At 36.0% G+C, this 19,347-nt stretch overlaps 1 protein-coding gene across 8 annotated transcripts in view; it reads right to left on the bottom strand.

The window, feature by feature from the left end:
• Positions 1-19,347, bottom strand: part of LOC132127337 (membrane-associated phosphatidylinositol transfer protein 2-like) — a 78,711-nt gene that overhangs the window by 13,240 nt on the left and 46,124 nt on the right. For 5 of the 8 annotated variants that reach the window (XM_059539143.1, XM_059539144.1, XM_059539145.1 and 2 more), the window contains exons 9-18: positions 18,994-19,055; positions 14,532-14,776; positions 10,672-10,861; positions 8,475-8,594; positions 8,041-8,270; positions 6,738-6,916; positions 5,528-5,698; positions 3,882-4,019; positions 2,502-2,666; positions 1,286-1,537 (exon numbers count right to left, since the gene is read on the bottom strand). In XM_059539143.1, the coding sequence (XP_059395126.1) occupies positions 1,286-1,537; positions 2,502-2,666; positions 3,882-4,019; positions 5,528-5,698; positions 6,738-6,916; positions 8,041-8,270; positions 8,475-8,594; positions 10,672-10,861; positions 14,532-14,776; positions 18,994-19,055 (1,752 nt within the window). The remainder of the gene's footprint in view (positions 1-1,285; positions 1,538-2,501; positions 2,667-3,881; positions 4,020-5,527; positions 5,699-6,737; positions 6,917-8,040; positions 8,271-8,474; positions 8,595-10,671; positions 10,862-14,531; positions 14,777-18,993; positions 19,056-19,347) is intronic. The other 3 variants (XM_059539148.1, XM_059539150.1, XM_059539151.1) reach the window with 3 other exon arrangements.

Here is a 19,347-nt window from a genome sequence, read left to right as displayed (position 1 = left end):
ACATTTGAATGTAATAAAGATAACATTTTTGTAATAATCTTTAAAACATTTAATTTTAAGATAAAAATGTATTTTAAAGGCAGGGTAGGTAATACATGTATAAACAACTTTCTTCCAAATTTGTTTAAACTTTCTATATATATCAATGCATAATTAAAATGTAAGTACTCTGATAAAAAGAGTATAAAAATCGAGTGACTCTAGACCGTTTAATCTGTATTAAACACAGCTCATTATTTCCATTTCGGGACGAAACATAGGATTGGCTTAGGCGACTGTCACTCTCTCGCAACCATGGCAACCACCCTTTTGCCACCCATGAACTGCCCACTTGCGACGCGAGTTTATATCGGCGTGGCTTTCCAGCGATGGCGAGAACTGAGGGAACTCAAGGGGCTGAAAAGTGACTCCTTGATGGCTTTATTTCTGCTGGACAGGTAAATCTTTCTTTTTGTATTTTGATCATACATATTTTTTTCATGAAGCATGTGTCATTAGCACACGTAGCTGCGTAATATAGCTAACATAACATTACTAAGCGAGCCGTAGTAGAGGCTTTGGAAGGAGCCCAGAAGGGAGGGGGTGGAGTGAATGGAAATAATGAGCTGTCTTTAAAACAGTCGTGAGAGGTCTACAGTCACTCGATTTTTATACTATCTTTTTTAGAGTACTTACATTTTAATTATGTATTGTATATAAATAAAGTTTAAACAAATTTGGAAAAAAAGTTTTTTATACATTTTTTATACCTACCCTGCCTTTAATGTAAAAATTAAGTAATTTAGCTTAATATACAGTTATGATCACTTATTGTATGGGTGTGCTTCATCACAATTATTTTAACAAAATCATTGAGTGGACCAGAATCACTAAACTCCTTGTGATTCCCATCCTTATGTATAAGCGACCGCTAACTGAAGACATACACGCCACGAGCATGATGCACAGCCAGATAATGGGAGCAAGACAAGTCAACATCCTTAAAAAAAACTTGAGGGTTTTCATCATTCAGAGCAAACCCAGAGCGGCTCAGGGCTCAGGAGATGAAGAACCAGAGCGCCAGTGCTGAGCTTTAAAGGGAAGGGGACATGAATTAAAAAAAATAAGGGCATCAGCGCTGGGGAGGTCAGAAAGAAAACAGGCTGAAGTTTTGGAGGGCTAAACAAGGAAGTAGGAGGGATTGCAGGAAATGCAGTAATGCAGTAAACGCAGGCAAACAGGAGAGCGGGTGCATCTTGGAGGGTCCAGGAGACCCTGACCGGACGTCCACCCACGCTCCAAGTACCTTGCTCGATGTCCAGCGGGACACATGGAGATGGCGGGTCTGAGGCGAGCGAGGGTGAGGGCTCAAAGCCTAGAGAGACGCTCTGCTCTGAATCATCCAAACAGCTGGAATCCTGCCTTTCTACCTGCTGCTTATTTTGCACTTTGCTGGATTTGGGGGAGGGGCTTCGGGAGCCGCTTTTATAATAGGGAAGGGCCAATTGGGACAAAAGACTGAGCTTTTTGGAGAGACTAAGTTGGCATGCTTGTGCTACTAGAGAAAAAAAAAACAACATCAAAACAACAGTAGTCAAAATATGAACATGACATTTGAGAGTTCCTAGCCATATCTGCAACATTAAGATGTTTGCTGTTGAATATTTCTGTGGAAACCGTGATGCACTACCATAAAAGAAAAATAATAATACTTTTATTTAGGAAAGACTGATTAAACTGATCAAATGACACAAAGACTTTTATGATGTTATCAAAGATTTCTACTCCAAATAAATGCTGTTCTTGAACAGGATTAAAAAATATAATAGTTTCTACAAAAAATGTTATGCAGTAAAACATTGATAATAAAACAGTTATATTTTTTATTAAAGAAAGAATAAATAAAAACAAAATGTGTGTGTAATTAGAGATTATGCACATAACATTTGCAGAAATAACATTGTTATTTATATAATAATATTTAAATGTTTTTGATGCTTAATTTTTCAACATTAATAATGACATTGTAATAATTTAAAAAATAACAAATTAAGTAGATTAAATTAATCAGAATGTAATTAAAGACAATATAATAATAATCACTAATTTGAAATAAAATACACTGTAAAATCTATTTATGCACTACTGCAAATTAACAAAATTTTAATTCATGCTCAATGTCTGCTGAAAATTCATGATTCAAAATGACACATTAAAATATTAACAGTTACTTTAAACCTAACAGTTTTTACTGTATTTTTTATCAAATAAATGTAGCCTTGTAGAGCATAAAAGATTTCTTTCTAAAACATTTTAAAAATTAAAGATTCCGAACTTTTAAACCATAATGAGTATATTCATATATTAATTTATTCCAAATGAATTGTAAATGAAAAAAAAGTGTTTAGCGGTAAAAACACCAATTACTCCATTGCTGCAATATAATATAGTTTATATCTATATCTATATTGGTATTTGTATCTATACTGTATTCTGCTAATCGACTGTGTGTGTTAACTTACTGTTGGCGATGTTGGAGGCGGTGTAACTGTCCACTAACCCCGACACCTGGCTGGCGATGCTGGTCTCACTGGCTCTGCGTGCCCCGCGGAAGGCTGGAATGGATGCTGGAGACGAAGGGTTGGAGTGATCTGCAAACATGGTGCTGTGTGACTGCATCGCGTCCGCTGTGAGGACCAAAACCAGCAATTACTCACACAGACCAGGAAATCTGACAATTCAGTACTGACTAAATCTCCGTTCCAAAACCTAGTGTGCTGCCTATCTAGACAGCAGTCTATCTAATAAGCTCACAGAAGAGACTAAATTGTGTGCTCACAGGGCAGCATCGAGATCTCACTAGACTTTGGAACGGAGCTTTAATGATGCATCATTATTCGTTTGTAAAAGGGCCATTTGATTCAAAATGATGAAAAGAAGTGAAAAGAAGATGCAAACACAAAACCAGAGAGATATAAGTAGTAAATATTGACCCTGAGTCCATTCTGACAAATTCTGAAAGGATTTAGGAGAGCATTTACAGGTGATTTTATTTGAAGGCCTCATGGGGCATTATTTACCAAATACACATGCAACCATTATCAGAATCAGGATTTGTCATTAGTCGTATTCTTGTTGTATTGTTATTTTAAAGGTGAAGTGTGTCATATATATATATATATATATATATATATATATATAGAAAAAACGCTGGTTTCCAAACAGGTTTCCTTAACACTGCCCATAGGTTTGACCGTTATATTTTTCACCAAAATCAAAGGAAATAAATATTTAGAAATTTAAGAATGATTATTTTCATAAAATTAAGCACATGTCCGAAAGCATTCCCCATAACAAATAAATATAAATATAACATATTATGAAATAATATATACTGAAATAATTAACCAATGACAAAAATGTAATTATATCATATCATTATATATTGTCAGTTAATAACGGCTCCTTGTAGTAACAGCTGCTCTATGTGAAATCACGCACCTGATGGTATTTACCGCTGATTAGAGAACTGGCTTTACTGACGAGATGCGCATTAATCATCGGCCGATATATATCCTGCACCCCTAATACATACATAAATATATATATATATATATATATGCATTACAGTACTAAGTATTGGGGCTAAGTATACAGTACTAAGTATAGACGCATTGATCACACTTCACCTCTCAATTCAATATCGTCAGTTCCACATTGCAACAACCAGTAGAAGGAAGTCAGTCAGAACTCAAAACGACAAGCCCAAATCAGAGAATCAATGTCAGAGCAGACGCACAAACACAGCTAATGTGAAATGAGGGCACAAGCCACACAGGGTGACACACATAACAGGGGCGATTACGCTAAAGGGATGCAAGAAACCAGGAATGGCTACACACACTCGGCGGGGGCCGGCATGGCTTGCCAGTTGAGCACAGGGACGGGAATGGAAGTCTCGCTGATGCCATCCTGACAGCGCTGGGCGGCACAGCTCACACTCTCCAACAGGAGGTGAGGGTTACTCTGGATGGTTTCCACTGCCACATGTCAAACCCAGCGGCATGAGGGACGTGGAGACATGAGAGCGACGGGAAGGGGAGAGAGACAAAGAAACAGAAAATAAAGACAAATAACAGACAGAAATGACACGAACCGAGACACGAGAACAGCAGTCATGAAGCAAACTCACAGCAGAACTGCAGTGATGGACGATGCTCTTTTACAAAGTGCTGCTTTAAACCATTAAAATAATAATGAAATACAGGTGATAACACATTGACTGTTTACACTGGAATTTACACCTGTTTTGGGTGGTACAATGACAATTTCAAGTTCAAACGATGCTCTGTGATCCATCAAAAATGCATGTGACCGCAATGCATTTGTAGTGTAAAAGCTACTGTAATTTGTCCAAATGCATCCTGGAAAAAAGACCGTCTACTCACCTGTCAATCATCCATTGCACTAAAACAAATATGTAAACTAGACATTTATGTGCAGCTTTCTGGGCTTTTTTTGGCATATTTAAAATTTTAAATCACATGCAGTTAAGACTTCACAAAGCGAATGATGTATGCAGCAGGCATATTATAGGAAACATACTAAAACTAAAAACATTAACATTTCTGTAACTTGAAATGAAAATTTTAAAACACTGAGTGAAATAAAATCATTTAGTTTCAGCTAGTTGCCAAGGAAACATTTCTCTTTTTACCCTGATGCACTAAAACTAAAATCAAACAAACAAACAAAAACCTACACACACATATTAAAAATAAATAAAAACAGAAACACAAACTATAAAAATATGAAAAAATATTTTTTAAATTATATTAGAACATTATTTAAAGAAAATCTATACAAATATTAATTTCAGCTACGTACCAAGGCAAAGCTTCTTACTGTCATTTAAGTTACCTTGATGTACTTGATACATTTTATAGACATTTAAAAATTAACAGATGAATACTAGACAAAAAAAATTAAAACTTAAACTACAATTAAGAGAAAAAAATGGGAATAATAAAAAAAAAAAAAAACTTTTTATATTGTATATATTGTAAAATGTAATTTATTCCTGTGATATAAAGCTGAATTTTCAGCATCATTACTCGAGTCTTCAGTGTCACGTGATCCTTCAGGAATCATTCTAATATACTGATGTGCTGCTCGAGAAACATTTTTTATTATTATTCATTAATGTTGAAAACAGTTGTGCTGGGTAATATTTTTGTGGAAACTGATAAATATATCTTTTCAGGAATCCCTGAGAAATAGTAAGTTCAAAAGAACAGCATATTCAACATAAAAATATTTTATAACATTGCCTTTACTGTCAGTTTTGTTCATTTTTCAAACTTTTTTACAAAAACTATAATCATATCTCAATAGTAAAACAGTCATAAAATCAGGGACGGTCCACCCAAAATCCAATCATCAGTGGTCAGAGGAGATGCATATTAATACCAAGTGAAAACAATGCTCTGTCTCGTCTGACCACTGGTGATCAGATCACCCCAGACAGGTGTGATCTCTCCACTCTTACCCAGCAGCACTGACTGGCCATCGCCCAGCGGGAATCGCTGGTATCGTGGCACACTAAACGGTGGCATCAGATGGAAGCGCTTCTCTAGAAGAGGCTCCAGACGTGAGGCAGAGGGATCCGCCGGGTGGAAAAGGTTGTAAACCTGCTGGCACGCCGGACGAAGATGAGCCACTGTAGGAGGGAGGAATGAAAGAAGACATGTTAAAATTGATCTAAAATTCTAGTATCCATTTATTAATATATAAATACACATTTACTCAGCTGGTTTGTTATTTTGAATTGTACACTACAATTCAAAAGTGTGGGGTTGGTTAGATTTTTTTATATTTTGAAAGACTCTTCTGAGACTTTCTTATTTGCTGAAAAATACAGCAAAAACAGTAATATTATGAAATATTATTAGAATTTAAAATAAGTGCTTTCTATTTGAATATATTGTAAAATGTCATTTATTCCTGTGATATAAAGCTGAATTTTCAGCATCATTACTCGAGTCTTCAGTGTCACGTGATCCTTCAGAAATCATTCTAATATGCTGATGTGCTGCTCGAGAAACATTTTTTATTATTATTCATTAATGTTGAAAACAGTTGTGCTGGGTAATATTTTTGTGGAAACTGATAAATATATCTTTTCAGGAATCCCTGAGAAATAGTAAGTTCAAAAGAACAGCATATTCAACATAAAAATATTTTATAACATTGCCTTTACTGTCAGTTTTGTTCATTTTAATGCATCCTTGCTGAATACAAGTATTAATTTCTTTTTTAAAAATTACTGGCCCAAAACAGCAGTATATTTTCACTTTTTATCTGTCCATCATAAATAATATAATAATATACCTTCAATATTTAATTCAACAGATTGATCCTTGTGTTAGTTTTGTCTAAAGAGTGCTACATAACAGATGCTGGATTGGGAAACTGCCGTCAGCACACTGTTCACCTTCTGTCTCTCTAAAACAATCACTCATAATCTGCCAGCAACTGATTTAAATTGCTTATAGGATTAATATGTTTGAAGCCTTTAAAAGATTTGAAAGACTGGACATCTGAAGCAAAAACAGCATGAACATTATAGATTACACAGCCCCTGTAATCCATCAGAGGAAGTCACACTTTGAATGATCTCTTTGGCATCCAATCTGCACAGGATTTCATTCTCTTTCATGCACTATAATCTATAATAAGAGTCTACAAGGTTAACACACCATCCAAAGACGGGACGACGGTTTTCCTCAGAGCGAGGACCAGGCCGAGCGGAGAGCCAAAGAGGAAGAAGTCAGACACTTCGAAGTCGAACTTTCCCAGAGCGCCTCCTCCCTCCAGCATGGTACTGCTGCTGGACCGGCGTGAACCCGGATCGTTCCTCAAAACGCTGGAGTGCAGACTACAAACACACAGATTACAGAAATATTTTTATGACTGCATCACTTACATTAATTCAAACACTGATATGGAAATGTCAAGCAATTAATAATATAAAAAAATATAAAAATTAATGAAATTATGAATTTAGTATAATTTCTTTTAACTATTGCAGAGTTCGCACTTTTTGTGCATAAACAAAATTATTATGACTACTGGAGAAGGTAATTTTGATTCTGATCTATTTGCTAAAGAATCATTTCGATTTTTAGCCACTTTAATACATTTTAAACATTTGACTGAAAAGACTGATTTAAAAAGTTTAACAATTTCAATGAATACCCATTTTTAAAATAAACTAATGCAGAGTTGTCCTCAAAGAATTTTGATTCAGATCAATTTGCTAAAGAATCATTTTGATCATCAATCAGTTGGCCTGATCCTTGCAATCACTTTACTGATTCATTTAAAAGAATAAAAAACATTGTTTTACTCTACACGAGATGAAAATCTAGTCAATAAAATACTATATATAATATAATATTCAAATATTTTCATTATTTACGGTCCTTTTTTTTCTGGACTGTGTCCAGCTGGTGGAATGACCTCCCAATCTCAATTCGTACAGCTGAGTCTTTACTCATTTTCAAGAAACATCTAAAGACTCATTTTTTTTGCCAGCCCATAACCAACTAATACTAGCACTTACCTTTTCTTTTCTTGTCTTTCATATTCATTAAAAAAAAAAAAAACAACCTGGCTATGTGTTCTGTACTAGACTTAGAACTGAGACTTGTCATGCCACTTGTATACTGTTGTTGTTCTCTCGTTGGTCTGATTGCTTCTATTGTTCTCATTTGTAAGTCGCTTTGGATAAAAGCGTCTGCTAAATGATTAAATGTAAATGTTCCATGACCATTAGAAACTTTTATAAAATAGATGTAATATTTTAAAGTATCTTGTATTTTTAAAAACTGTCACTTATTGCTTGAAATAGAAAAATAATCCCTGAAATTATCTGCTTTACAAGCTTGCTAAAGAAATGCTAATGTTGGCCAATTCCAATCCAGTCATGAGAATATTGTGTACCTAATTATGGCAAATAAAAAAGACAGGCTGAAGAATGTGATCGGGTCAGTGTTTCACCTGGTCAGGAAGGCCTGGTGCTGTTTTATGGTATCGAGCTCATAGGTGGAGGAGTCGCTGCGTTTGCGGGGCAGCTGTTTTTTGGGGTCGTCCGGACCGCTGGAACGAGGGATGTCTATATTACTGCGGCTGAGGTGCCGACTGCCCTCCAGAGTCAAACCCGAGCCCAAGCCTGAACCAGAGCAGTGAGAGCTGTTTATAATGATCCCTGGTGACAGCAGGTCATTGTCCTGCAGAGGAAGCGAAGCTGTGATTAATATTACAAGGGTCATGTGATAGAAAACAGCATTTCTTGCTCTTCTGAAATAAAAGACTTTGATGTATTACTGCTATTGACACACTTACAAGTACAAAAGGATGCAATCTGTTTTATCTGTTATGCTGTGATTGATTACGGGTAATTAATCACTGTCTGGATGTGTGTGTGTGTTCACCTGCACACTGACGATACTGCCGCGTCGGCTGCTGTTTTGAGACTCTGACACGGTGACGTTGCTGCTGCAGAGAGCATCAAATCCCAGAATGCCTCCCACACAGTCACCCATTAGACACACCTGCACAGAGAAATGTATTACAACACACACAGAGAGTCGTGTGCTGTGCAATGAATGAGGAAAATTACATTTTATAAACAACATGATGTGACGTGTAATGTCGCTGCTGCTAGTACAGTTTAACAAGCAACTAACAAGTTTCAAGTATGATTAAACACATTTCTAGCATGTTTTAACATGTTGCTAGCATAATTTAACAGCTTGCATGCATGCTTTATTGAATTAGAACATTGCTAACATGTTTTAACATGTCACTAGCATGATTTAACACCTTGTTAACATGTTTCTAGCATGTATTAGCACATTGCTAGCTAGTTTCAACATGCAGCTAACATGTTTCTACCATGTTTCAACGTTGCTAACATAATTTAACAACTTGCTTTCATGCTTCTATTGAATTAGCACATTGTTAACATGTTTCAACATGTCACTAGCATGATTTAACACCTTGTTAACATGTTTCTAGCATGTATTAGCACATTGCTAGCTAGTTTCAACATGCAGTTAACATGTTTCTAGCATATTTCAACGTTGCTAGCATAATTTAACAACTTGCTTACATGCTTCTATTGAATTAGCACATTGCTAACGTTTCAACATCATTAGCATGATTTAACACCTTTTCACATGTTTCTAGCATGTATTAGCACGTTGTTAGCTAGTTTCAACATGCAGCTAACATGTTTCTAACATGTTTCAACGTTACTAGCATAATTTAACAACTTGCTTACATGTTTCTATTAAATTTGCACATTGCTAACATGTTTCAACATGTGTTCATAAGTTTTAACATGCTTGCTAACAATTTAACATGCTAGCATGTTTCTAGCACAATTTAATTTACCATGTAAACAGCATGTCTAGCTAGTCGCTAGTCTAGAAAGATTTTAATGTTTGACAGTTTACGTTTGAACAGTCTTGGCGCATTTGAACATTCCGTCAGTTAAAGTCTAAAGACCCGTTCACACCAAGAACCATAAAAATAATGATAAACATAGTTCTAAAAATCATTCTAAAATATTAAAGTATAGGAGAGTCCACACTACAAATATAACGATAAAGGCACAGAGAAACGATATAGTTGGAATCACTTTCAGAGCCATTTTATTTCAGCTGATGAACGACACAAACATTGACATCCAATCAGAATCTATCCTGCTGTAACGAGCTCGAGAATTTAAAGCGATTGACAAGCATGAGCTTAGAATAAAGAGACAATATCGTCTCAGAGCTGGCGCCGGCGTAGGACTGATGAGGGGCGGGCTGAGGTGATGAAAGGGGGCGACAATTCACATATTTGTTGGACCAATATTACTACAACTATTAGAATACAGGGTTCACACAGATAGAGATTTTGTCGTGATGCAGGTTAGTGGAAGTTTTTTTTTTTAAGGGGAAGGTCTAGAGACATGTTTTAGAAGCTGAATTTTTTTTATCTTGAGTGCCGTGTTTTAAAATGATATAGGCTATTACGCATGAGAATTATGTGCGAGAAGCTACTAAAGACCTGAGACGAGAGCGCAGCATTCAAGACATCGGGTAGTGCATTTACATTGAAATACAATGGAGAAGTATAGCAGTGGAATGAAAAATGCATTCTGAGTGAATTAACTTATTAAAAACTACTTCGCAAATACAGATGGCTGAGTATTGAATAAAACAAAATCGCATAGCCACTAAATAAAAAAATCTGACATCCAGGAAATAAATTGTTGCTATAGTAGCATCATATTCATGCTAGAAAGCCTACGCATTTGGCAACTATATATTTTTACATAAACCATTATATTTAATAATAAAAAAATTGACGCCCCCTCACCCCCCCCCCCCCAGATACAGCAACTCTTTATCATGCCAACAAAATAAAAACTATAATAGAACCTTAATGATAGTAAATTAATGATATCATTTTAAAAACACATCATTTGATGTTCTTCCTTTGTAAATAAAGCACACTGATTGCAAAAGTCAATTTTAGATTCTTCATCAAACTAAACTAAACTAGATGCATATTTCACTGGAACACAATTTATAAATAATCTGTAAATAAACACAGAGAAAATCCCAAAGCTCCGACCTGTCCGGTGAAAGTGGCTCCCTCCAGGGATTTGATGAAGTCACCATAGACCTGATTGGCTCGCACTATGACCGTTGCCACGGCGTCCTGGTACTGTGGTGCAGAGGTGGCCAATAGGGGCAGGGCGGCCAGAGGGATGTGATCCTGACTGTTGGAGAGGCAGCCTTCGTCATAACTGTATGGACTCAAACTGTGTCAAGGACATAAGAACAGAGAGCATGCTGGGTCATTAACAGCCACCAACAGTCTTATACACAGGATTAGCACAAAGAAGGGCATACTACCATACTAGTCTTTCAGCAGCATTCATGCAACACTCATGATCTACTGCATTTACCCAAATGTGTGGAATACTCTATCCCACAATGCAACTTGTTTTCAAAGGTGTAATAAATGAATCAATATCAACAACAATTTAACATTTGTTTTTCACTCCTTATTTGAATGGACTGGGAAAAAATAACGCATCTGACACAAAATTGTATTTTTTTTTTGCTAACTGGTTAAATGACAAATGAATGTTACTTATTAAATTAAAGGGTTAGTTCGCCCAATTTGCAAAATTATGACATTAATAACTTACCCTCATGTTGTTCCAAACCCGTAAGACCTCAGTTTATTTTTGGAACACAGTTTAAGATATTTTAGATTAAGTCCGAGAGCTCTCAGTCCCTCCATTGAAGCTGTGTGTACGGTATACTGTCCATGTCCAGAAAGGTAAGAAAAACATCATCAAAGTAGTCCGAGCCAGATAATGACTCATTCACGAGTCAAGAACCGTTTCTGTCAGATGTGTCCGATTCGAGAACCGAGGAGCTGATGATACTGCGCATGTGTGATTCAGCATGAAGCAAACCGACACACAGAGCGTCTGAACCGAACTGATTCTTTTGGTGATTGATTCTGAACTGATTCTGTGCTAATGTTATAAGCCCAGGTAAACAGAAGGCTTGCAATCATCGCCAATGACGCCATTACGCCGAGCGCAAAAGAACCGGTGAACCGTTTTCTTCAACCGGTTTATTGAATCGAACTGTCAGAAAGAACTACTGGTGATTCGAAAACCGATGCAACCGGTTCTTGACTCGTGAACGAGTCATTATTTGGCTCGGCTCGGTGTTCATCTTCAGTTCTTTCTTCACAGCCGTTCAGTCAGTGTACTGTTTGAGTACGTGAATTACTCCGGGATATTGGTTTGTTTTAACTCAGAGGGAGTGTCAGCCACATTAAAAAGTTAACAGCTTAAGTCATTTGTGGATTAATGCAAATTGGAAACGCGAACCGTTTAAAACGATTCAGTTCGACTTGGTGAACTGGTTCAAAAAGATCCGGTTACATCGAATGATTCGTTCACGAACCGGATATGACAAACTAATTTGTTTTTAATTCTCTCACAACAGACACGGAAGAGAAGACAATGCTGAATAAAGTCGTAGTTTTTGCTATTTTTGGACCAAAATGTATTTTCGATGCTTCAAAATATTCTGATGTCACATGGACTACTTTGATGATGTTTTTCTTACCTTTCTGGACATGGACAGTATACCGAACACACAGCTTCAAAGGAGGGACTGAGAGCTCTCGGACTAAATCTAAAATATCTTAAACTCTGTTCCGAAGATAAATGGAGGTCTTACTGGTTTGGAATGACATGAGGGTGAGTTGACTTATTGACAAAATTACTTCTTTTCAATATAAAAGTAATTGTGGCTGGATTTTTAAAAAACTTTTTAGAACAGTCTTGGGCATGTCAAAGATTAGTAGCAACATTGGCTTTGATGCATTTTTAGTTTTTGTGCAGCATTAGATTTATATTTTTTCTCCCTCATTTACTGTTCGTGGCTGTTTTTGCCCCATTGACTTCCATTATAACGACATTTTTTGAATGCAAAGCCATGACACCATATAATCATGCATTCTTGATTGTTTGTGGTTTTCCCTTTTGGGAAGAGGTAAAATTTGTTATTTTTACAGTTGATCACTAGGTGGGACCATTAACCCTTTAGAAAGGCCTGTGCAAAAAAAGGCTTAGTTTCTTGTATATGGAGTTATATGGAGTATAACAGCAAATTATAGTGTTTGTGTGTGTGTGAGAGAGAGAGAAAGAGATGGTGTGGGAGAGACCTTTGTTTACTTACCTTGATGTATCTGAAAAAATCCAAATATGCACCTCATGCTCTCAGAACTACATGGAGTAAACAATAAAAAAAGTGTGTTTATGCACCTGCTTTTGATGGTGAAAAGTACAGATTGCCTACAGTACAGACCAAAAGTTTGAACACACCTTCTCATTCAAAGAGTTTTGGATATTTGGATTTTTTCAGATACATCAAGGTAAGTAAACAAAGGTCTCTCCCACACCATCTCTTTCTCTCTCTCTCACACACACACAAACACTATAATTTGCTGTTATAATCCATATAACTCCATATACAAGCCAGAAACTAAGCCTTTTTTTGCACAGGCCTTTCTAAAGGGTTAATGGTCCCACCTAGTGATCAACTGTAAAAATAACAAATTTTACCGCTTCCCAAAAGGGAAAACAAAAAAAAGGGAAGTCAATGGGCCAAAAACAGCCACAAACAGTAAATGAGGGAGAAAAAAAATTAAAAATCTAATGCTGCACAAAAACTAACAATGCATCAAAGCCAATCTTGTTACTAATCTTTGACATGCCCAAGACCGTGATAAAAGGTAAAAAAATATTCAGTCCACAATCACTTTTTAAATTGAAAATATGTAATTTTGTGTGTTTTTTTTCCCCAAATCAGTGACATCATTTATGAACTTGGTAATTAAAGAGTTAAAATCTTGGATTTTTAAAAAATATTTGGTAGTTTTGATCAGGACTGAGGTTGATTAATAGATTTATGCAATAAATAAATAAATAAATAAATAAATTTATCTGATACATTTTTACAGCAGTTTAATATAGTGGATGTTTTCATCCACGAACATAACGAAAGGGTAGTGAATTTGCCCACAGTGTACCATTGAGTTTTGAAAAATTTCAAAGCATTTTCCCAAAATATGGGTCAAAATAAGATTTGTCACCGAAAATCATTCCATTAGCTCAAACACAGAGAAAGTTGTGGCCAAAATAAGACTCAACTTTACCCCCTAGTGGACGAAAACGTCCCCAACAACGCATAAGGGTTAAGTTTCAAGAAACATAAAAATTATTATAATCTATTTAAGATGTTCCCTATACCAAATAAATAAAAGTATATAGTAATACATTTATTTATGAATATATTTATCAAGTATATATTAATACATTAATTATTTATGAATAAAAAGTATTTATTTATGATTGATTTATTTACTAATGAATTAAATGCTAATGAATTAAATAAATATGTAAATAAAATAAATGACTTTCTAGAAACATTATTATAATATTATTTTGATTATTTTTCTAGATCATATAAAAGTGTGTATTTACTAAAATAAAAATAAATTACTTAATTAAAAGGACTTTCTGAAGAAATTAAGCAGTAATTCTAATCCATTTTTATACCCAATGAATGAAATTATTGATTATTACCATTTAAAATAAAACAAAATAAATGCAGGGACTCTGGAAACATTATTAAATGATAATTGTCAATCTACCGAATTTTTTTAATAAATATTAAATAAATTATTACTTATTACGATTTAATAATAATAAAGTCATTAAAAGTAAAATCAAATCAAAACGTTGGGACTTTCTGGAACCATTATTAAGCAATAATTGTCAATCTACTGAAATGTTAAAAAGATGAGTTAAAAAGTGTTGCTAGGTTAAGTTACACCCCACACTACCTAATGACTAGCAGAGGTGGTGTTTTTTTGATTGAGTGTGTGTTCATGCTCACTTTGACACCAGAGAGAAGGCCTCCACACACACGGCCGGACACGGGACCAGGCGGATAGCGATGCGGCCCAAAGCAGTGGGGTAATGAACCCGCATCACAGCTTCAAACGCACTGCTGATGGTGTTGACGTCCCCCTGCTTGCTGTTCTGGTCTCCGCTGCCCGTATCCAGGATGTTTCCGCCGTGCAGGACCAGGATGAGGACGTGGATCTTGGACGGCTGTAAGCACTGCTGTGAAGAACAGTCCTGAGGGACACATTTGGACAGCTGTTTCTGCAGCTGCATACGGTTTGTTTAAAACATCCACAAACACTCGTGACAACAAGCTATTGTGAAAGAGGATGACTTACTAATAAACAACACTGTACAGACCACAACAGCAAGCTTCCGGAAGTACAAACCCCATCCAAAATGTTATTAAAATCAAAACATTTATTAATTTTAATATTATTTTTATATATTAAATTAATAATATTAATTTTATAATAAGGGTTGCACTAGTTAATGTTGGTTAATTCACTAGTCGATGTATTACCTGAAATTAATTAACAATGAGCAATACATTTGTCACAGCATTTTTTAAATCCTTCCTAAATTTAGTTTAAAAAATCTAAAGTTCATTGTTAATTCATGTAAACTCGGATACATTCAATTATGCTACCAGATACAACTTTTATTTATTTTAATAATATATTACTAAATGTTGAAATTAACATTAACCAAGACTAATTAGCATTTACATTTTTTTCATTGTTAGTTCATGATAACAAAGTAGTTAACTAATGTTAACAAATGGAAGCTTGTTGTAAATTACCAAATATTTATTATGAATAAATGTATTAATATTGCTGTATAATCAATACAATCATAAATGTATAATAATAATGACAATTATTATTATTATTACTACTACAAGTTAGATTTTGAATATTTATATATGATTAAATAACACAATTATTATATATAATTGCAAAAATATAAATCCAAATATTAATGAAACCTTATCTTCTCCTCCATAATGGCCCAAAACGTGTTATTATGCAAATAAGAAACTAATTAAATAATTAGTCCAGTCAAACTGCACCACAAAACATATACATGTTGCAACGTGTATTTAAAAGGTTTGATTTGTCTTCTGGACAAGACGAATGGGAAAACACTTCCAGAACCCAGACTGCCGAAAAAATGGGCATCAATGCTGTCTTAATAAAGACTGCTTTGATAAAACCTCTACGCCAAAGAACAACAACATGTCTGCATCTAGAGAGTATCTGATAGCATAAAATACTGTTTCAGGGTAAAGATCAGCTAAACTCTAAGCAGACAACACAGTAAAAGGGCAGTATAGAACATGTCTAACGTCTACCGCATGTAAACAGATGGGTGTCGCTGTGACTCACAGCTGGGGATTTGCGTGCTGTACGTCGGTGCTTACGGACGCTGGAGCGCCGCATGGTCCTGTGTCTCTGAGGAGCAGAGTCAAAGAGCACTGAGATCTTCCCAAAGGCCGTCAACCCCTGATCGTGCTCTTCCACCAAACCCTTCACACCATGAGAACTTGACCTTATGACTATATGCTGAGCCGACCTTTGCAGTGACAGACCGCCGTTTCATTTTGTCAAAGGTCATACAGTTTATTCACTGATAGTAGGGCTGGATGATTAATTGAAAAGTAATCGAAACCAAAATTTAGAACCTCTAACCGACTTAATTTTCCCATGTCGGTTATTTAATCCTGTTAATACTTCCCCCTTAAAAGCATACTAGCGCGTGTGTAGCCACATGACTCTGCCCCGTCCAGTCAGTGGCATAAAAGCAAAACACGGAGGTGAACGCCGGTTCAACACATAGTGACGGCGCGCAAGCGGTGAGCCTTGCGTCTTCACTAAACTTTATCAGTTGTATTTGTTTTATGGTTTGGACGTTTAAGCGATTAGATGATCGGATGTGTATTATTATTTCGAGCTCCCATGTTCGCGCAGCTGCATTGTGGCACGAACACTCATATAAAAACCTGTGAATATCGCGCGCACAGAGGAACGCAAAAACTAGTTGTCAGCGTTGTTCTGTGATTTATTACTAAAGTAGCTTAGAATCTCAAAACTTATTATAGCATATTTTTATACTTTTGAAGGAACTAGCTGATAGTGAGCTATGATGTCAGATCGCGCTTTCAATAGGAAAAAATATCCCACCTTTACTAGTCGATCTCAACCGTCTGGCTGAGGCCAGTCTAAAAAGGCGCTCAGGACAGTTGACAGAACGCTGCTGCGTGTCGTCATGAAAGCGTATCATTTTCACGTGTTATTAAGCCTTGCCACTTGCCAATTTAACCATTCAAAAGAATTTAAAGCATTCAAACACAAGACGCGGAAAAGCTGAACTGAGCAGCTGGTTACTCGCGCTGTGCTCGGTGCGCATGCAGAGAGAGAGCCGCGTCTCAGAGACTGTAACACTGAACTGAGCTCTCCTTTGTGGAATTGCTAATGCAACCTTTTCACACCACAGACACAATTAATCTTTGCTTGGTAATTGGCCAACAAAGTATTGACTGTTGTATGAAGTTTTGTTTGATAGAAAGATATGTAATGGATTACAATCAAAGTTATCTGAAATTATCAAGATGAATTTGTTCTGACAGTTTAACTCTGAGTTCTTGTCATATTTTATTACCATTTTCTAAACTATAGCAAATAAACCGATAATGTGAGAAATGTTGAAGGTGTCTGAATAAATTTTGTTTTGACTGTATGTTTAATTTTTACAGTGATATTTTACATTTAATTATTCAGTTTCTGTACCTGGACACTTACAAACTTGAAAAAACTTAAACACTGTGTAAATAGCACAAACAAATAAACAGAACGAACATACAAATGAAACACTTTCAAACAGGGCCCACTGGTACAGCCTTCACCGGGGCCCTGCTAACCCCAGCTATGGCCCTGCTTACAGTACAAACCTTGTCAGTGAACTATGAGGGCAAAAAAACAAAACAGAAACAAAATATTCATTCATTAATCGTAATCGAGGTAAAATGTTCAATTAATCGAGGTTTAGATTTTAGGCCATAATCGTCCAGCCCTAACTGATAGTGTGGCGCTGATGCAAAATGAAATCACTGTTGCATAACATAGCCTCAGTGAATCTCTAATGCTGTGTTCACACCAAACGCGAATAGAGCGTCAAATTCGCGTCTACCGCGTCTAGTTTGCTGCTTGACCATTTTGAGATCATTCGCGCGAGTAATTCGTTTCATTCGCGCATAAAATTAACTTCACAACAGACGCGAATTCGCGTCATGGGGGGGCTTCTGCCAGCTGAATTCACGCAGCATTTTCAACCGCCATTTTTATTCGGATAATTTTCAAAATACTGTTATTGTGTCATGAAATGTAGTTTTAAAAGTATTTCAAGCGAGAATGTAGTTGTTTTAAACTCAAATATGCGGTTTATTTATAATGACAGCGTCTATTTAAAAAATGTGTTTCGCCGATCTCGGAGATGAGCTCCATGCGATCAGCGGGAGCTCAGAGCTCAAGTATCCGCCGAGAGCAGCCTCATCTCGGCTAGACCCTCTGACATTTGCCGCTGGCTCTGATGTCTCTTTAGTGGTTCAAGTTAAAATATAATTCGTTTGGGGTAAAACGAAACGTTTCTTATCTTTGGCCTTTATTCAATTAACCTATTAATATATATATATATATATATATATATATATATATATATATATATATATATATATATATATATATATAGGTCCTTTATTTTATTCCTGTCTCTATAGAAAAATTAACTTTTGTAATATAGCTCTGGTTGACTGCTCACTGACAACATCAGTCGTTCCTCTTGTTGAATGAGTGGAGAAGGGTATTCCTGCACAACCGGAGGCTCCAGGAACATACTATTGAAGGAGTGACTCCTAGCAGGCTCCTGATTGGTTAACGCGGCGCGAATTGACGCCAAAGTTCAAATTTTTCAACTCGGGCGGCAGACGCGAATTCGCCTCAAACGCTTAAATGCACAAAAGCACCATTCGCGCCTAACGCACGTATCGCGTGAAACGCTCAATTCGCGCGTCATTCGCGCGAACTAGACGCGCGAATGAGGCGAATTCGCGTCTTTCGTGCCGCGCAAAACGCCCCATTCGCGCCGCGAGACCTCCAGACGCGCGTAAACGCGCCTTTGCATTGACTTAACATTGAAATCATTCGCGCCAGACGCTCTATTCGCGTTTGGTGTGAACACAGCATAATGCTTTTTCCCCGTTTTACATCAGCATAAACACAGTGTGACTATTGTTGAATTTCTGCTCCGTTAGCTTGAGTACAGATCAATGCGTTTTTACACTGCTGCAGTTGCATTAACAGTACGACACTGTTGCATAAATATGTATTATGTAACTTATTTTATAGTATATTTCCATTATTTTAATGGGAAAGTGTGTATGAAAATGCATATACCTCATTGAGCCGCTCCCCGCTGGCGGTCCCAGAAAACTCCCCACCCGATTCTTGATAGTCACCTAGAAACATCAAATTAATGTGCTTAATGTGAGGGGGATAATATTATCACATATGCATCATGATTAAAAAGAAATAAAAAAATTTGTATTGATGAAAAAGAAAAAACATAAGAACTAAAATCATTTCATTTATATTAATAAAAATGTAAGTATTGATAAAAAATAAAGAACTAATTATAATAGTAAAAATAATTGAATTTATATATATATATATAAACTTTAATATATTTTATTATTAATTGATATTAAAATTTATGTTTTGCTTAATTTATTCTCTCAGATTAATCTGGAT

The sequence above is a fragment of the Carassius carassius genome, chromosome 45 (assembly GCF_963082965.1).
Source record: "Carassius carassius chromosome 45, fCarCar2.1, whole genome shotgun sequence".
Lineage (NCBI taxonomy): Eukaryota > Metazoa > Chordata > Actinopteri > Cypriniformes > Cyprinidae > Carassius > Carassius carassius.
The sequence above is the reverse complement of the archived record's forward strand: the minus strand, read 5'-3'. Positions and strand labels throughout refer to the sequence as shown.